General features: G+C 40.7%; 3 protein-coding genes across 4 annotated transcripts; 1 reads left to right on the forward strand and 2 right to left on the reverse strand.

The window, feature by feature from the left end:
* Positions 1–1,870: 1,870 nt before the first annotated feature.
* Positions 1,871–3,430, reverse strand: LOC126560395 (uncharacterized). The gene is made up of 4 exons (XM_050216354.1): positions 2,508–3,430; positions 2,344–2,443; positions 2,191–2,271; positions 1,871–2,110 (listed from the first exon to the last, which is right to left on the reverse strand). The coding sequence occupies exons 1-4, from the start codon at positions 3,428–3,430 to the stop codon at positions 1,871–1,873; spliced, it is 1,344 nt and encodes a 447-aa protein (XP_050072311.1).
* A 796-nt stretch (positions 3,431–4,226) lies between these two features.
* On the forward strand, positions 4,227–4,697 carry LOC126565678 (probable DNA-directed RNA polymerases I and III subunit RPAC2). Its single transcript, XM_050222878.1, has 3 exons — positions 4,227–4,258; positions 4,332–4,432; positions 4,502–4,697. The coding sequence occupies exons 1-3, from the start codon at positions 4,241–4,243 to the stop codon at positions 4,695–4,697; spliced, it is 315 nt and encodes a 104-aa protein (XP_050078835.1). The 5' UTR covers positions 4,227–4,240.
* Positions 4,698–6,390: 1,693 nt separating this feature from the next.
* Positions 6,391–9,291, reverse strand: LOC126564422 (apoptosis inhibitor 5 homolog). Of its 2 annotated transcripts, none has more exons than XM_050221465.1 (9): positions 9,146–9,291; positions 8,896–9,057; positions 8,680–8,832; positions 8,434–8,607; positions 8,155–8,358; positions 7,879–8,082; positions 7,608–7,804; positions 6,809–7,004; positions 6,391–6,729 (listed from the first exon to the last, which is right to left on the reverse strand). In XM_050221465.1, the coding sequence occupies exons 1-9, from the start codon at positions 9,224–9,226 to the stop codon at positions 6,391–6,393; spliced, it is 1,710 nt and encodes a 569-aa protein (XP_050077422.1). In that variant the 5' UTR covers positions 9,227–9,291. The 2 variants fall into 2 exon arrangements, with proteins under 2 accessions (XP_050077422.1, XP_050077421.1); XM_050221464.1 differs by having other exon boundaries at positions 6,391–6,735.
* Between the last annotated feature and the right edge of the window lie 9,519 nt (positions 9,292–18,810).

Raw genomic sequence — 18,810 nt, forward strand, 5'->3', positions numbered from 1 at the left:
GGTGTAGCTTGTCGATTCCAGGGTCCAAAAGGTGTTCGAAATGCCGCTTTGAGGCACGGTTTATGGGGTTTCTCTGAGGAAGATACTATGTCTTAATTCAATCAATATCTCCGGTCCTGTCATGCCAAATGCGTCCTTTGGATGACTCCTTGAAAGAGTGCTTCGTAAGAAGAGTAGAGAAGATATGATCCTAAGCGAATTCGTCACTTTCCAAAGTAAGTAAAACGCCACTATTGCAGAGGTATGATGTTTATAGAAAGAAGTTTATAGGAAAGAACTAAAGCAGTAATGTAAATGCCAACCTTCAACAAATGAAATTAAATCATAAAACAAACACACATAAAAGACTATAAGAAGCGCCTTAATCAAATATAAAATATGTCGAAACAATCGGTGATAATGAACGAAAGCACACACAACCACACGCAACGCACAAAACAGCAAAACACATCAACCAGCATATGTATAAGTCTAAGTAGGAGAAGAAGTATCGTGATTATTATAGGGGAAAAAACAGTAAGATATAAAAGAGGGGGAAGTATGTACAATTTTATTAAGCGGCAAACTTTTTGACGTAGAACAAGTGGGAGAAAGCTTTCTATTCTTTATAGTGCGCCATACGAACCATTCGATTCGGATTTCGGCGTGTGTGAAGCAAAGCAAAAATAACAACAAAAACTGAACCTGATACTACTATATGAAACCCTAAAAAGACACCAAGGCCAGAAGAGAACAAACATAACAATGGAGCTGAAAGATTTATAAAATCATACAGCACCGTTTTGCCCAGCTGTATCGTACACCAAGCAGAAGCAGTAAAGTCTGCGTTAAATTGCAACGAAATGTTATCTTCTTTTTTACAAAATAGTAACGATGTACGCACACAATACACAAAGTGAAGCAGAATGATGTTGTTTTTTTTTAATGCAACGGGTGTGTTTATATTACGTTATTTCTTTTTTGATGAGAGCCTCCTACCCTACATAAATAAATAGGATTAGATTTGTTGCCTATACAATTACAATATTTGTTGCTCTTGTTTAGTCGGCTAAACAGTTCAACACATGTACAGATGTCCTTTTGTTAAGAAAACAATAAAAAAAACCTCATCTTTCTTTAGGGAAAATAGTTGTTGTTTTGTTTTTTACAAAGCTCCATTTAATCCTTCCGAAAAGCTCGCTGTGCTGCTGTCGACATCCGAAAGGTGCTTTCATTCGATGGGAACGTAGTCAATCTTGAGATATGAACGCATTGAGATGATTTCCTGAAGCAGCTGAGTCATAGAAACTAAAACGATCTTCCAATACTAATCTATGCGTGGCTTGTGAGCTTCTTCATGGCCTGATAATATCACCCCATGAGGATCTCCAACCATCGTATCTTACCGGCTTTGAAAATCGTCGAAATACTGCACGACCTGAACTGGAAAAAGAGCGCTGACCACAAAGTCGTGACCTCGTGTCCCCAAAGGCTTCCAGAACGGATCTGTGGAAGCGAACAAACCCCTCTGCCCTGTTCTACAAAATAACGTGGCGTCGGGCTTTGGTCCTTGAAACTATAGCAGAAAATGAAATGAAATTCTCTCTCTCTCTCTCTCTCTCTCTCTCTTTCTATTTACTTATACCTCTTTTTGATTCTTTAAACCGAAGAAGTCTTGGCGTTTGAAATGACTTCTTGGACCCATTTATACACGCAGCTGGAAAGTTAGTCCAGAGTACGGGGTCATGGTACGCTAGGGTTTCGGTACCAGGTCCTTTCGTTGTATAAAAGACTGGTACCTCTACCACTATATATGAAATACGTGAAATGAAATTGTTATTCATTTTAAAATTTTTTTTCAGGTTTAGTAATTAACAATTACTAACATTCTTCACTGTCCCTTATCTACCTGTGGTAACTTCACACAAACATCTGTAATTTGATGTTCCGCGTTAAGCTTAACTGTCAGCAAATTTGCCTGCTTCAAAAGTATAAGATTTTTGAATAGTTTTGAAGTACCTAAACGGGTATTAATGTGCAACACTTCCTGTAAGCGTTTTACCGAGGTCCAATTTTCTGTTCGCTTCCTGTTGCACAATTCACCCTGTACTGCGATCAGTATATGAATGATCTGTAAGTAAGGGCACACGGTAGTCATGGCAACCAAGCAAGCAAGCTATAGCAGATACAAAATGCTAAATATTTACATACCATCACATCTAGGGACGCCATTTCTTGTGAATTTCGACATTGCTCCGAAATTGCCTGGATCGGACCATTTCTATTTCGGACCTGTAGTGATTCCTGTTTTAAGAAGAGATTAGAATTAAAAAAAAGGTAAAACTTATATTATTTCTACTAAACCATTACCGTTTTCTTATGACGATTCCGGCTATTTTTGGGTGTTTCTGGTGTTGTGATTACCGGAATGACTGAATTTTTGGCCGACTCCTGAAATTCCAATTGAACAGAAAAAGACATATTTGATTGGAAGATTCTAATTCACTACTTAAGGGCTACCAGTTACCGTTACTTCTGCACATGCTTCCACGCGATCTGGAACATCCACCAACTTCCCAGCAATTGACTCCATTTGAACTCCAGAATCTTTCAGCATGGTTGCCATCGGATCCGACGTATTGATTGGATCGTGCTTATTCGTTGCTTCAACATCATCCGCCTCGATATTCGCTTCAAAATTTGAACCCTCTGTCACATCCATAGCCGTTTGCAGGAAGCCAGAATCAATATTCTGATCTGACAGCACCTCGCATAAAATGGGTGCTCCTTCATCCAGTTGTTGCCGTGTAAACCATTCAGCCAGTCGACTTTGAAGGTCCTGTATCGTATTGTTCCATACCGTACGACAGGAAAGGTTAAAAATATCAAAGTTTCGCCTAGGCTTTGTCATTGAGGTGATGTTTTCGAACGGTTCCAGACGTTCGGTAAAGGAAACCTTCCGTCGAGTGCACCTTCTTGCTCTCGGTGCAGTCGTTTCTAAACATTCTGACGAGGAACTGCTGTCTAATGAAGGTGTATTTTCCATAACACGCTGCTCAGCACTTAAACCAGATTGAACGGATTGAATTGCTGGAAGAACCATTCGAACTTCATCGTGTTTTTCATCAAATACTTGTGGCATTTCGGCAACCGGTTCAGAATCCACTATAACCGATGTGCTGGCCTTTAGAGGACTCTTGGCTATGGATGCATCAATTTCTTCCATGTCCTCCTCCTGCAACCTGTCCATAATCGCAGCAACCATCGCAGTGCAATCCAGCTGATCATCGGAATCAATTTGTGATTCATTTCTCTCATTTGATTTAGCCGGTTCGTGCAGCTCACATGTAGCAATAGATTGAGTATTTTGTTGTTTTCCACAAGTGGCAAGCTGCTCGTCGTAAGTCTGATCATCATTTTCAGCAGCATAATTATCTTTACTAGAAGCCATTGCTGGCGTAACAATGAGAGGTTCAAGCGGAACCTTCGAAAGTTTGCGATTAATTACTGTAAAAAACGATATGATAATTAATTAGAACCAAACGATTCCAAATATGCAATAAATAGTATACATTTAACTCACTATATTGCTGTCGTTCAACTTCTGCAGTCTGAACGGTTTCTCCTGGATACATCGGTACATTCCTCGCCGGATTCGTCGATTTGGGGGCAGCAGTCTCGAGTTGTAAATCGTATATTAGCCCGCTCCTGTTGTCGTCGGTGTTAAGCAATTGATAGCTGTGTTTCTGCACCCCGTCACGTATCACATACTTGATACACTACTTCGAGATAATTTTCAACAGTTCAATTTTGTTACTTCCCTGCCACTACTTTTCCCAAAATGGCTACATGTCCTAGATGACGTCAATAAAGGTTTTTGAAAACAACAGATATTTCTCGAAACTGGCAACACTGTCACACGAGAACAATGTTGCACATTAGTCGAGTTGGAAGTAAATTTGACCACAATTTGTATATTGTTTCGCACATTAAATTTAATTTATTTTTATACTACGACCACGAAAATTGGTAGAAAATAAATTTGAGCTCAATTTTTCAAAAATCTTTTTCGATTGAGTCTCATTTATTTTCCTGAAAATAATAAAAGAACACAGCAGCCTCGTCCCGATGTGCGTTGTTGACTTGAAGCTTCGCAGAGACAGACAGAAACACCAAAATAAACAAAACAGCACGTTTTAGCTGCGCATTGGGTTTGTCTACGGCTTCGGTCCATATTTTTAATCACAATTATTCACTCACGATGCCCAAGCTAGCAGAGGTAAAAAGAAAGCTATTACTGTAAGGTCTTAGGTCAAATAAAATTAAATAATACTCTTTCCTTCTCGAACTAGCTTTCAGGTGACGAGAATTCAGGCGAAAGTTCACGCACCTTCGTGTTCGAAGACGAAGGGCACACTTTGGGGAATGTGCTGAAAAGTATCATCTGCAAGTAGTAAGTTGATGTTTGCTTTCCGAGAGAGAAAAAAGATCATTCCATAATAACCCCAATTTGCTTTTACAGTCCCGATGTCAACTTTTGCGGCTACACTGTACCACATCCGGCGGAAAACAAAATGCACTTCCGGATACAGGCCGCCAAAAGTGTTCGTGCCATCGATATTCTACGGCGCGGATTGGAAGATTTGGAGCGCGTATGTGATCATACGATAGAAACGTTTGAGGCAGCAATAGCATTACACCAGCAGGGAGCAGCTTAGCCCGATTGGGAGGATGATGTGTACAGATAGCAGCGATAATACCACACATGTGGTGCAGCACTTGGAATAGATTTATTCTTTTAAAAAATGTATTAGCTATGTAATTAAATTTGGTTTGAAATTTGTGTATTGATTTCGGATGGCTTATACCACAATACACCAACGAACCTTACGGGTTTTTTTTATTATACCACGAATTGTTTATTTATGAGAAAATCAAACCAAGTGTAAATGGAGAGGAGGATCGTGTATCCAATTTTTTTTTATCAATTAGCTCGGCTATATGTGCAACTCTACACAAGAGTAGTAGAGTTGCGAAAAGAAGTGAGTGTGGAAATCCAGACGCATAATACACTGTGCCCACGGAATAAGAAAAGTGTGGTGCTGGGATTAGCGTTTTTCTCCCACTAGTGCGGATTAGGATAAGAATTCAGGACGATGAATTTTATCATCATATTTTGTAGAATTCTATTCGCATAATCTATTCGAAATGATATCCCACACGAACTAGAATTCAAATTCTATTTAGAAAATCAAATTACGCTTTGTTTGCCAGTGGAACCACGTGGAACCACTTGGAGAAAACAGTCCACAAAAGGGGTTTGAAGACAAGCGTATCTCGAATTATTAGAAAACCCAAATCAAACCAAACTGTGGAACAACAGGTAGAAAGAGACCAGGTAGTAGTAGTACTTACAATAATGCTAGAAAAGGATGATAATTCTGCACATTGTCCTACACAAGCACCACAGGATCAAACCAATCGTCTCCACAAGTACACACGACCGGGCTACGACTTACAACGCTGGAAGTTGGAATTTCACGAGACAGAATGGTTTCGAGGGCTGGTGTGGTTGGCTATCGATGGTGTTGATGCGTGTCTGGATCCTGCGTCGCTCGTTGTGAGCAGGGCATGGTTTACAGTACAGGGAAAACGAAAGCGAGAGTACGATTTAAAATTCGAAATTGGGACGAACAAATTTATATTGCAAAAACCCCTATTTAATCGTTATGTTTTAGAAGCTTTCAAAAGGAAGTTTTTAAGGAAATTAAAAGGAAGGAAATGGAAGAGATGTTGCGGACACACAGAAGATACTGGTTACGGACGTACCGATGTCTGCCATTCGTCCGGATGACGCGTTGAATACGTTGTTGTACCATTTTGATGCTGATTACTGCCTTCCTTGGTTCCTCCGTTGTCCGTTGCGGTTAATGCGATGGTCCGATTGTTACGTTACCGGAATTATGGTTTAAAAGGTTTAGGGAAAGGGATATTATTAGAGTAAAAAGGTTAATCTTGACCTTCTTCAGTTAAAAAGGGCTCTAAAGTAATATCATGGTACATGCCCATTATTGCAGCTGGATCTAAGAAAATTGTAGTTGCCCTCGAAATAGTTACGTTAATTTGAATAGCTTAACTATTGCCGTATCATAACAAAAATAGTAAAGGGCTGTAGGACGATATAAAAACTCTAATATATATCTTTGCGTTGACTAATAGAGAAGGGAGCTACGATTTAACTGTAGTTATAGTTACAAATGGGCCATATTCCGAGATACTGGTTCCAATCATCTAGATCCAGCCGCTTTACGACAAAAAAGAAACTATTCAAATGATGGGGAGTTTAAAAATTACGTACTCTAACGCAGTCACCATGGCCCTTTTTGCAAACCATGCCCCCCTGCACACAACTTAATACTTCCTTTTTCCTCCACTATTGCGTCCACCACTTCCACCGAAACTGCCACGACGGAAATTGCCACCGCCGCCACCACCACCACCGCTCGGTCGGCGGCCACCGCCGCCGCCGCCACCGCCGCTACCATTTCGGTGCAGCTTGCCAGAATATTTACCCGACGGTGGTGTATACATTTTCTGTGAACCTGGGCTTGGTTTACCCTGCTTGGGTCCTTTCGTGTCACCACCTCCTCCGGCCGATTTGCCATTGCCATCGAACGTGATCGGTGCGTGACGTTTGTTGGGGCCGGTTTTCGCCCCCTCTTCTTGCTTCTGTTCCTGTCGCTGTTGCTGCTGTTGCTGTAATAGATTGAATAAAATTTTGTTAAATAAACTCTTGCATTTAAAAACTAGTGTATTGGGTGTTTCTAACCGCTTTCTTGCCCTTCGGTACAACCCAGGACAGCTGTACGACGGACTTGAAGCTTGGTGGCGAATGGAACAGGTCACGAATCAGCGTACTGATGTTGGAAGTGGTCTTTAGTGCGGTTACTTTAATTTGATTCTCTTCCGTTTTCATTTCCTCTGCAGTTTTACCCTTGACCGCTTCCTGCAGCTTCTTGATGTATCTGGTAAAGGAATGGTAAAAGAAACAAATGAATTTTGTATTTAAATTTGAATTGAAAAGCTGTGATAAAAGAAGGGACCGGCCAAGAAAGGCCAAGACGAAAGACCGCGTACTTCACTTTAATTAGTGAGATGCAAACGACAACAGGAAGTGTCGGAACGCCATGTCGACGACGATCTTGAGGTGGTAGAGGAGTGTTGCTTCCTTGGTACGAACGTAAGTTCGGACAATAACGCAAGCATCGAAATCCGAAGGCGTATTATACAAGGCTCCAGAAACTCCCTTACCAGCCAGAAAACTCCAACAATACACGAAATGCGGACTCATGATCCACCATGAAGGTGCTCGTCACGAGGGGAGAATTAGAGACGGACTGCAAAAACTAGTGTCTCTATAGCATAGCTTGAAGCAGTTAACCTGTTGCAATATTCAATTTCCTTAGGTCCTAAAGTCTGTTATAGCATGCTCATGCCTATCGATGCAATAAGATCACATCCGAACGATGTATTCTAACATGCAGCGCCAGGTTTAAGATTTCTATTCCATCGTAATATCATCTTCCCATTAATAAATCTTAATCTAGAGCTAGAAAAGTATAACTTACCCCTGTGTACCACGAGCCAAATACTGTAGCCGGGAACGGAAATCTTTCAACTTTGCTGGATTGTCCGGGAACGTTAGAAACTCGGCAGCTTGCTTGCCCACGGTGTGCAGTGCATACAGCAAACATTCGGCATGGGAAAAATGGAACGACGGTGTCTCATTTAAGTCGGCATCGAGCGGCGGCAATGGCATATATTCCTGGAAGACAGGGGTGTAAGATGTTTAATATAGCAATAGAACGCATAAAGATGTAATAATGAATTCAAAAGTACCAGTAAAACTTCGTAAATTGCTTCCACTTTTTCGGCGGCCTTCTCCAGCGTACCGCAGTACGCAGTCATTTCGGCAAACACTTTCAGCAGACGCTGCTGCGTTTGCTGCTGATCATCCGTAGCGGCACCGATCAAGCACCATACGTTGGGACGTAAAAACTTTTCACACATAAACTTCACGAACTGTGTCGATTCCACCTGGGACTGTTATGGGAAACAGGGAAATTATTTATTTAGTATGCGTATTAAGAAACATTCTTTGCGTCTTATGCTTACCGAAAAGTACGGCATCGCTTCCGTCGAGCATTGGATGAAACGTTCGACCGTTTCATCGTCGGATGCGAGCGGTCCGGGATCGCTTTCCAGATCCGCTTGCTCGGCAGCCAGCGTTACCAGCTCCACATGCCCGGGCAAAGTCTTGCTAAGCTTCGTTTGGTTCAGGATGGACATGCACAGATGAAACTCGTCCGAGCTTACGTCCTAACACAAGAGAAAGAAACAAAATCAATCCTTTAACTCTACAGCTATGCGGACGTTGCACTGTGACCAACTTACCAGTGTTATCTTCTTCACTTCAGCAATAATAAAATCTTCCACCACTTTCGTCAAAATTTGCGGCTCAAGTTTCATGATTTTGTTGTTAATAAACTGAAAGCTGCGGAAACGTGTCGTCTCGTCACCACCGACGATTTGGCTGAAAATTCCAGTCAACGTTCCGACTGCATCGTACTGGAAAAGTGGAGGAAATTAAACATTAAAGCTGCTTTAAAATCTTCCAAAGCAACTATTTCTACTTGTTACCTTTGCCAACGTTAGCAGCGACTGATGTACCTGCAGCAACTCGGCCGAATCTTCCGTAATGAGCAATTGGGCCAAAATGTCACCGATTCTGGGCGTATGCTCGGTCGTATCACGGCACAGCTGCGGCAAATCCTTTATAGCTTGTCGTCGTATCTGCAAAGCACATTTCCCAATTAAGGCTTACTTCATCTACACAGTTGAGTCACAACAGCCTACCTGCGTATCCTCATCCTCACACAGATCCAGCTGACTCTCGATGGCAAGTTCCGCCAAGCTGGGAAAGTGTTTGAAAAATTTCCCAATAAACTGAGACGCAAGCCGTTTTTCCTTCGCTGATCCTTTCACTGCGTCCAATATTTCCTTATATTCCGTTTCGTGCTGTGCGTGTGAAGCAGAAAAAGCGTACCAATAGTGTAAACAACTTTTATCCGGCACCATTATGAGAGGAAAAAAATGCAACACAAACCTCGCCGATTTTATCCTTGGCGTCACTCAAGATTTCGTAGTTTTTGTACAGCTTTTCTATTCGATCGCCGGTACTGTCCATGGTTGGGTGTTCTATATGTTGTCTCAAAGGGGTGATAAATATGTGATAAACTTTACTGAAACAATCAGTAAGTATTGGCAAAAATTAATTCACAAACTCGCGTTACACTGCAGCTCAAACCAAGTACAAATTTGTGCGTGCGTGTGTTGGTTTCATGGTGGCATTGACAGTTGCGATAATTTTGACCGTTTCATAGTCCTTTTTTGACATATTTGTTCATAGTGCTAGTTTTTTGACCAAAATATGCAACGATTTTAGCCCACCTGTGAATGAAACGCATCGGCTTCGAAGTTACAACACAGGGTGGGTTCTTCGAATGTAAGTTCGAGAATGATCGCTTTCCAGATCTGATAAAACTATTTTCGAGTACACAAATTTAAAATAGGCAAACTTACGAACACGTGTACAATTGCACTTTTTCTTCATTATATTGTAACGAATATCACTGTGTCATTTAATATTTATGCTGAAAATTGCAAAAATGATACATTTTGTAGCTATTGAAGGGTATTATAGGCTCTCCGTACGACGTACTGTATGCCATGAACATGTCTTTCCCTTTCAAGTCCCCTTGGGAAATATCGCTAAATAGACAGGATGGAGATAGCTATCATCTTCTCTCAATGTTAGGGACGACAGGTTGTCCCTTCTGCCTTGGTATCCTACGGAACTCTGGTGAGGAGGTAGAGGTTTGTTGGAGAGTGTGGCCTTTCAAACCATTCCCGGCATAGCCGCAACGAACAGTAGTAAAAAAAAAAACAAATTGGAACCAGATCTAGAAGACTTCAGTAGCGGCCACCTGTCCTAGACTATGCTGGCGTAGGATGCCAATGCACTGGACATTTTGAAACGGCAGGTGCTAATGACTATCATTGGCGCTGTGTACGAGCAGGGCGTGTGGCGAAGGAGAATGAACCTCAAGCTAACTGAGCTGTTTTGTGGTGCAGATATTCTAACAGCAGTTGACGACTAAAGAATACGATATATGAGGCACTTAATGAGGATACCTGACTCTTGCCTCACTAGGAAGATGCTCGTCAACAGTCCGTTCGGCACGAGACGTATGTTTGCGTAATTTAATGCATCTTCATAGCTCTTGCATAGCGTTGTTAATGTTTTCAATACAAATCGGGGAACGATCCGGATGGGATTGCAGCTCTTCGAAACACATTTAATTCATGAAACGAAAATTAAATGTAAATTACTGCAACAATCAATTGAGTGCCATGTGACAACCAGCGAGGTTGTCGCCTCGCCACCGCCAAAAAAAAATTAATCTTAATTTAATTTTTCTTGATCTTAAATGTTCTTTAATTTATTCTTGATCTTAAGTTGCCATTGCTGGCTTCTTTGATTTGGTTACACCGTATACTCTGTCCTTCAAACGCATAGAGGAAGTTCCGGATAAGATTCGATGCCTGATCCTGTCCGGCGGTCTAGTGCCCTTTATGGCATCAAGTCGCCATCTCAGTTGTACAAAATAACATAACACAAGTCTTCGAAAAGATATAATTAAACCTCAACGTTCCATTTCCATCTGCCATTTGAATACGAAAACCCGTCATTTGTGCTGTTGTCGCCGTGGAGAAAGTTTTTCACTCGAGTGCAGTCGTACAACTTTCCACTACGATTTCCTTTTTCGAGAGTGATAGCAAAGCATTTTCTTCACATATCTTATCGTCCACATCCACTTCCATTCTTCTCCACGTTTACGCCAGCAACGTAACCGTAGCAACTATATATTAGGCTGCCCTTTTCTGGGATCCATAAAAAGTGGACGAAAATTTTATGCCTTTAGTTTTATTCCTATATTATTTTACTATCCAGCCCGGTACAGGACGGTGGCGAGATGGAAAGAAAAACACAGACAGAGCTGTGGCTGTGGGTGTCGATTAATACGGCCATACATCTAATGAGTGAGTGGCTTGTGAAGAGCTGCTACATGCACGTCTGCACGGTGCAAAGGGGTTTTGGAAGAAGTCGTTCCGATATTATCGCACTATTAGCACCGGTTTTTCGACCATTTCGGCAGGGCTCATCAAAACAATAATCATTAGAATAATGGCTCGATGGTTATTGCGCGTATTTGTTGATTAATTTGATTTTTACACTTGCTTCATTGGTCGTCTGCCACGCTAAAAAAAAAAGGCTCGTCACTCGTGAAAGCAGCACTCGAAGAATTGGCATGTAAAGTAAAGCCTTTTTCACTTGAAGTGAGAGAACAAAAGCACTTCACTGGAGTTAAAGAAGTTGCTTTATTTTTGCAGACAATATAGACAAACAACCTGTGCAGACAATTCCTCAAGTGACGTGTGAGTTCCATGTGTGCAAGCGCTATAAAACTAACCAAAGAAAGCATTAAGAATGTGTCGCGCACTGACGACAGGTGATTATAAAACCATCAAAATCAAAACACCACTTCACGATTGCAGCAGCGCAAACTGTTGCACGGCCCACCGAGTATACCGAGGTGGTTTTACTGATAATTTTACACCTCGGCACGATCGTGTTACGCCAAAGCACGACTGCATTGCGCCCGTTTTAAGCCCTCCGGGATGAATTGTCGATTGAAGTTGGTTGGAAAAATTTATGATCCTTCTAACCCAGGACGCCCCGACCATTAAACGGTGCTGTTGCACGAAATCAAACAACGTCGTATCTGTGCGTCGTTCTGGCTGCGTTTGCGGTTCTATGTTAGACGAAATGCCTCGCTTTTCTTGTTGCTTTCTACGCAAATAAAAGCTAGAGCCCTTGGCACACAAACTTTGGGCAAACAAAGGTGAACTATCGGTGCCACAGATATGTGATAGACATGTATGGATTGCGGTATGAGACAGAATATACTAAGGCATTAACCAATGCTCAGAATGAAATGGCACGATGGTGTGCGTCGACCTACCTTAATTGGAGAAAAAAGGTTACTAGATTTACTCTCCAGAGGACCGAAATTAACTGTGAGGCTGCTATTGGGAAATAAATATTTTAAGGTAATTATTTTTAAGCTTCAGACATTGAGTATTCAGACCATTTTATAGTATTTAAGTCCATATGATGTCGTAACAAGTCGCCTTTTGAACGAAAATTTCCAGCTGGTGCTAATTTTTTAACTGGAATTCATCATAGTCTTCTTCTTCTTCTTCTTCTTCTTGGCCTGCTCAGGTTTGAGCACGCTGCGTAGACATGGCTAGGTCGCCTATCAGTTTCCAGGAAACTCGGTCTAGGGCTGTAGTCATCCATCCACGGTTGCATTTGATCTCCGACAGGTTAGACTTCACTTGATCCAGCCAACGGTCATCATAGTCCAATAAGAACAATACTTGGTTTTTGAAACATGTTTCAATAGTGGCAGGGTGTAGTCTTTGCAATTCTTGGGGCCTCGCTAAGCGAACCAACTTATCTAGCAAAATTGCTGAGTAAACTTTTATTAGAATCGGCAGCACCTCCAACAAACAGATCTCATACTCGATGAGCCTACCATGATTTGTATAGCCTCCTTTGTCAGATCTAAATTCCGAAATGTCCTCAATCCATGTTAGTAGTTATTTCCGACATTATCCTCAATCTAGTATAAGCCCGTTCCTGTACCAAAGATATGAGTTTTCCCCGATTCCAAATGGTATTATGCGTACTGAATAAGAGTGAGTAAATGTTTTAAAACGTTCTAATGAATGAATTAGAGTTTTACAATTCTGTTGTGATTTGAATCGTAAATGGCTTAATTAAATTGAAGTCAGTCGGAAAGAGTTTGAAGTCGCCAGAAGGATTCGAATCGCAGAGAGTTATTTAAATTTCTTTTGGACGGAGGGATTCAAATCTAAAAAGTGTTTTAAAAACTATCTGGGACTCAAATCGCGCAGGCGCCTATCAACTTCTTCAGCGTGAACTTCATCGTAATTCGACTCCTAAAAGAGCATTTAAAAGACTCGAATCCTAATAGGTAAGAAGTAAGAGTGGGTTGATTCCTCAAAAAGAATAGTTATTCTCATCTCTAATCTCATCTCCAAGTACCTCAAAAGCTTACGAGTCTACCCGATGCAAGCTTCCATTTCACGGTTTCGAGAAGGAAATGCCTCCAAACCAATGTGAATTATAACTAGTCTGTAAATTAGTTTTAAGCAATACAGCCAGGCCATCTCTTATGAAATGAAAAAGGTTTCTAATAGCTAACATTACAATAGATGATGTCAATCTTGCAGCTAAGAGATTTAAGAGGAATTTCCTGTTTTATTTGGTAATTAAACGTATTGAAAAAAAAAAAATAACTGGGAAAAGCTTACAAGAATTTTCAATGTTATTGTTAAAATTTTCCATACAAGTCTTTATGTTTCGAGAATGTTAACTAAACAAGTATCCATTTTTAGCGAGTCCGTAAGCTACAGCAAAAACGGTTGTGAGAAAAACATTATTAATCCTTTAATAAAAAAAAATTGTAAATATGCTTATGCTTGTTATGCTTATACAGATTAGAAAATTAAATATTTCTAATACACAATTGCAAATGGCTGCCTACAGTGCACGAAAAGAAAGCGCGGTATGTTGTTTTCTGATGCCTCCTCGAAAGCCATTCAAAGTCTTCCCGCAGTCATTTGCTTTTCTGCACTTCACATACCCAAAAAAGAAAAAAAAAGAAAACATATGGCGTTCGTACAAGGTGCACCATTTTAATCGTGTATCCGAAGGGTATCCGGGACCGGTTCCTTTATCCCGATTGCGTCCAGAATGATCATCCAGAGATGATCATAAATACATCAAAAGTGAGGAAAAAAGCAGCAAAGCAAAACGAAAACAGCGATTGAGCAGCGAACGTGGAGCACAAAAAATGGCTCGTTAATTGGACCGTCCGTCGGAAGAATCATGTCCACCATCAAGGTGTCCCGATCCGGTGCGGGTTCGGTTGAAAGAACGATTTTAAAAGTAATACAACTACGATTCCAGAACACATTAGCCGGTGGTGGAGGGAAGGTAAAGATGCCTAGGAAAGAAAAGTTCCTTCTAGTTCCATAGGGGCAGCTTCCGTCAGCAGGCTAGCAGGTGGCTCAATTATTCCTATCCGGGGGCCCGATCCATCATTTCTAAAGAATATGCTTTTTTGGGCTTCTTTAATGAAGCATATCAAAGATGATTATATCTTCGTTCAATTAACTCGTGCATTGCCAGATCGATTCCAGACCAACTTTTTTAAATTATCTCAGCAGTACATTGAAGCATTTTTAAAGCAAGCAATTGATATCCTCGTTTGGTGTTTTATTAAAAGCGTAACGAGCATATTAAACTATTTTCGGACCGTTTCACTTGTCGTTATAGCCAACAAACCAAGCCCTAGGTAGATATGAACGCAAAAGATGATCGCTTTAGGGTGTCGTTCCCCGTACATTTATCTCGCTCGGCATCCAGGGCATTCTGAGAATCGTTTCACATTGAAAGAAGTTGTAAATTACAAAAAAAGTTTTATTCTTTTCCACCGCCTAACCTGTCATCTTCTCGCATCATTCCCTTTCCCATCGCTGCTTCGAGTTGAGTTGTTTTGATCCACCAATTGGACGATCGACGAACTCATCTATCCCATCAGCGCTCGTTCTAGCAACAACACATAAAAGCTAGCCATCGTCAACATTTTAATTGAAACGAAGTCCGAAGAAGCGCATGGTCATATAGCAGAAACGAATGCCAACGGCGGTTATCAGCTCGGTAGGGAATGGACGACGATCGATCAGCAACAACGGGTGTGTCATAAAATGGAAGTCTTCAACATCGGCATCGGTGACAGAAGCATCGGGGGAAAGAAACACGTCCACAAGGACAGAAAAAAACGATGCCTGGAAAGACACGAAACAGTTTTCTTTTCCTCTGCCCTTTTTTTTTTATTAATGTCTTCATTTGCTGGGAATAGGGATGGCCGAAAAACAGGCTGCCTCGAAAGCCAATCAAGTCTTTTGCTGTAACTGCCGGCAAGCCATGCTGCTTTTTTTCGTCTTCTGTTCATGATTAAATCTACAAAATTCAGATCTCCCGTTTGATCTGGCAGTGCCGGTTGATCCAAAACGTCTGCCCCGTTTTTGCTGTGGTCTGTACAGGCCATTCCGTTCGTTTGGATTTCTAAAATCCTCCACAGCATGGCGGGATCGATGGAGTGTTGGAGTTCGACTTCTGCTGGCGGTGTCTTAATTAACTGGATTCCCCTTTTTCGGTTGGTTCGTTCGTTGAATATATACCGCTGCACGATCACACTGTATCGGACGAATTCGGACCTCGATTGAGGGAGAACATTCCAACAAAAGCATGAGATTGGTCATAATGAACGAAAACTGCAAGCGATCAAACAATGTTTTAATTAATTTTATTAAAATAATGCATTTATAATATGAACACCGTTATTGCAAATGACCTAGTTTTGGTTGTATTATCTCTTTCGATATTTTTCTTTGAAGGAAACAAGTACAAGTTTTTGCTTTATGTTTCACAAAATACTACAAGTTTGATATTTTTTTTATTAAATTAATGCAATAAAAACACATTAATGAACTAAACTTGATTTAAAGAGTTTCAGCTTTCATTTCTGGAATATGTCGTTCAAGAAAGTAAGAAAATATTTTTGGATAATTTGCTCCATGTTTTTATCCTCTCCCTGTCTAACGATCAGTCTAGAAATTATCAGAACAAACGAAAATCTAATAGCTGCACAGAAGAGAAAACTAACAGAATAATCCGTCAAGTGTTCGTAAGTCTTAATGAGAAGAATATGTCGTCCGTAAAGGAGATTTTTTAGCACCGACGAACTATTTCGACGCATCAGGTTCTCAAATATCAAATAACAAACATTTTTTAAATGAATTCTGCCCAAAGTGACTAACTTCGGAGCATGTAGATAATAAGTTTGGTAACATTGTTCCCTGTTCATCTATCGAAACTCATTAAAAGAGTAGATTACATGAGCTAAGACTTCCCAAAATTAGATTTCAAATGCAAAGAATTGTTTAAATTTTAAGGGACTTCGACTGACCACAGAAATGCATAATAAATAAAAACTTTGCTGCAAATGCTTTCAAGCTTGATGACTGATGGTTTGAAAATTGGTGATTGATGAAAAGAGATAACATTTGTACCATTATGCAATGGATCTAGCTATAGATTTTCAGACACGTTGTTCTTCAAGATAACTTTTTGTTGTTCAATCATTCTATGTCATAATTCTTGATTCCTTAGTGAAATATTCTGGACATAAATTCGTTTCACTTACGCCTTTTGTGAGCTTAAAGAAGAGGCTCAAATGAACAGGCACCTACTACAAGAGCAGAGAAGAATGACCACAAAGCTTTACTCTACGAAATTTTGGATCCAAAACTCGGCTGCCCAACGACACATTGTTCTTTTGTTCTAGTTCCACGATTTTCTTGGCCATGGTTTCTCGGGTTGCCTTGCAAAGCCTAGGAAACCGCCAATCTAGCTTAAGACTTAAATTTAAGACTTAAGACTCAATCAAAATTTCTATAACAGACTTATAAGAGACATTTTAGGTAAGGTTATAATATTGTTGTGATATAATACTTTGTGATTTATTTTATGCTTTTTCTTCTGTTGTTTTTTTCAAAGCCTTCTCCATAGAGTGAACACCTAGAAAGGTGTTGTTAAATAACACTGAAATAACCTGTAATTCCGGTAAAGATCATGGTGTCATTCATCTCCGGACATTAGCGCATCAACAATCGATCAATCTGGTTATGATTTTCCTTCGATGGGCAGACACCGCATGACCTGTCCACCAAAATCGTTAAAGTATTGAAAAATTTCCGCACCTTGATGGTTATTTCCCGAAGTAAACTGTACCCACTACAGCACACAAATGATTATATGACTGTATCATGCTCATAAAAGAATCTATCACACTTGGCTATTGCCCAATTGACGCACCATTTAGTCTACCACCACTAGACCGAATGACGGGAGATATAGGGTGATTTAGTGTGCTTGTCGTTTTATTTTTACATTTTTCCCCCCCACATTGGGCAAGGAACAATTTCTCAGCATCGACAGTCACAGTTGTCACAACAAACGTTAAACATTTAAAGCACTATTATCATCTTAACGCCTGAAAGGTATGCAGTAGTAATATGGCAACGAAACAACATCCAGCTCCACTTTTCCCCTTTCCTGTTGGCACCCTGGTTGGCCCGACGCCGATAGATTCATTCTCCGGAAGTCATTTGAGTAGTATAGTGGCTCAATATACGCCACCACAGGCTGATGGACTGTCTGACGCACCGCCAAGGGTGTGTTAGGGTATGTATGTATGAATAATAAAACTCTGCCACGCATCCCTCCCTCATTGATCGCTGGCCCCCACCGGCAAGTGTTGTGTTATTGTTGCAGAAGCAATAGTAACAAAACTAAAATTATAAACCGAGCATAAAATCCACCAAACCAATTCCCAACCGTTAACACATGTTCGGCAGGACCATGTGCAGTAAATTACGCATTGAACGAAAGCTAGCGCACACTCACATTGCACATTTCGATGGCCCCACCGAAAAGCTCAACAGGAAGGATTAACCTCAGGAAAAATACAGCATGCGGTCGGTGGAAGTTGTTTGAGGAGGGCGATATTGGATTGTTTATAATATGCAAGGTAGTGTGGTGGATGGATATTGCTGCCATTAGAGCTACACCCTACACAACCTGCCGCAGTTCCTACTCAGGCTGCAAGGTATGTCTTGTTTTGGTTTTTCTTTTTTTTACTTGATCAGGGTAAAAAAGATGGGGAAAAAAATACAAAACGGTTTGCACACCCTGAAGGGGCCAGAAAGCTTACGAACTAATTGTTATATGATTATTTTTTTATATTCTCGTGTTGTTCAATTTCACTTTCCACGGTAGGAAGATTGTTTGGCGGCGATCACACCGGATGATTCAAACGGGAGCGATGAATGAATTCAGCTGAACGTGTGTAGATTTGTTTAGTTGTATGTAATGAAAAATGCATTATCGTTATGGGTAAAACCGGACTGAAAGATTTTTCTTAGTTCACAGAAAGCTAATATTCTCTCTTTTGAAAGGGTTCTTTATGGCTGTTTTGTGGATTTTTTTGTCCCATGAAAAAAGGTTATAAAACAATTGCACCCGCATGGATATTAACCTTTGCTTGCCTTTAAACAAAAATGTCATCTTTTACTGAGTAAGAAAGTAGAAAAACAATTTAAACTAATCTCCAATGCCATGTTCGAATCAATCGTTCTCTGGGAAGGAATAAGTAAAGGATTTAAAAAATGGTTAAGCGGCTTCCACGCAATCGAGGTGCACCCAATCTCCAAACTCGGTTCTCGGTACTTAGCTTAGTAGGATCCATTGCCACAACGTATCCGTGCCAGCGGACGGTAATGCAGCAGCTCGCATAGCATCCGCTACCTACAGTCTCCAATCATAAGATTGCGGCAAATGATGGTCGACATATTTCCAGTCTCCGTAGTGGCTATGGAGACACCTTTCACTGGCTGCTGAAGGATCTGGAAAAAACATCACCAGCTACAGACTTTAATCAGACGCACGCTTGATGCTGTATTTGCTGGAGCACAACAATGTGCCACAAGGAC

This window comes from Anopheles maculipalpis, chromosome 3RL (assembly GCF_943734695.1).
Source record: "Anopheles maculipalpis chromosome 3RL, idAnoMacuDA_375_x, whole genome shotgun sequence".
NCBI lineage: Eukaryota > Metazoa > Arthropoda > Insecta > Diptera > Culicidae > Anopheles > Anopheles maculipalpis.

Coding starts and splice junctions, on each gene's coding strand:
- LOC126560395 (XM_050216354.1), bottom strand. CDS start 3,430: ATGGCTTCTAGTAAAGATAATTATGCTGCTGAAAATGATGATCAGACT. Junction 2,444..2,507: donor GAAGCATGTGCAGAAGTAAC/GGTAACTGGTAG, acceptor TTTTTCTGTTCA/ATTGGAATTTCAGGAGTCGG. Junction 2,111..2,190: donor TGGCGTCCCTAGATGTGATG/GTATGTAAATAT, acceptor CCTTACTTACAG/ATCATTCATATACTGATCGC.
- LOC126565678 (XM_050222878.1), top strand. Junction 4,433..4,501: donor AAAAGTATCATCTGCAAGTA/GTAAGTTGATGT, acceptor TTGCTTTTACAG/TCCCGATGTCAACTTTTGCG.
- LOC126564422 (XM_050221464.1), bottom strand. CDS start 9,226: ATGGACAGTACCGGCGATCGAATAGAAAAGCTGTACAAAAACTACGAA. Junction 8,608..8,679: donor CGCTGCTAACGTTGGCAAAG/GTAACAAGTAGA, acceptor CCACTTTTCCAG/TACGATGCAGTCGGAACGTT. Junction 7,005..7,607: donor TTGGCTCGTGGTACACAGGG/GTAAGTTATACT, acceptor TTCCTTTACCAG/ATACATCAAGAAGCTGCAGG.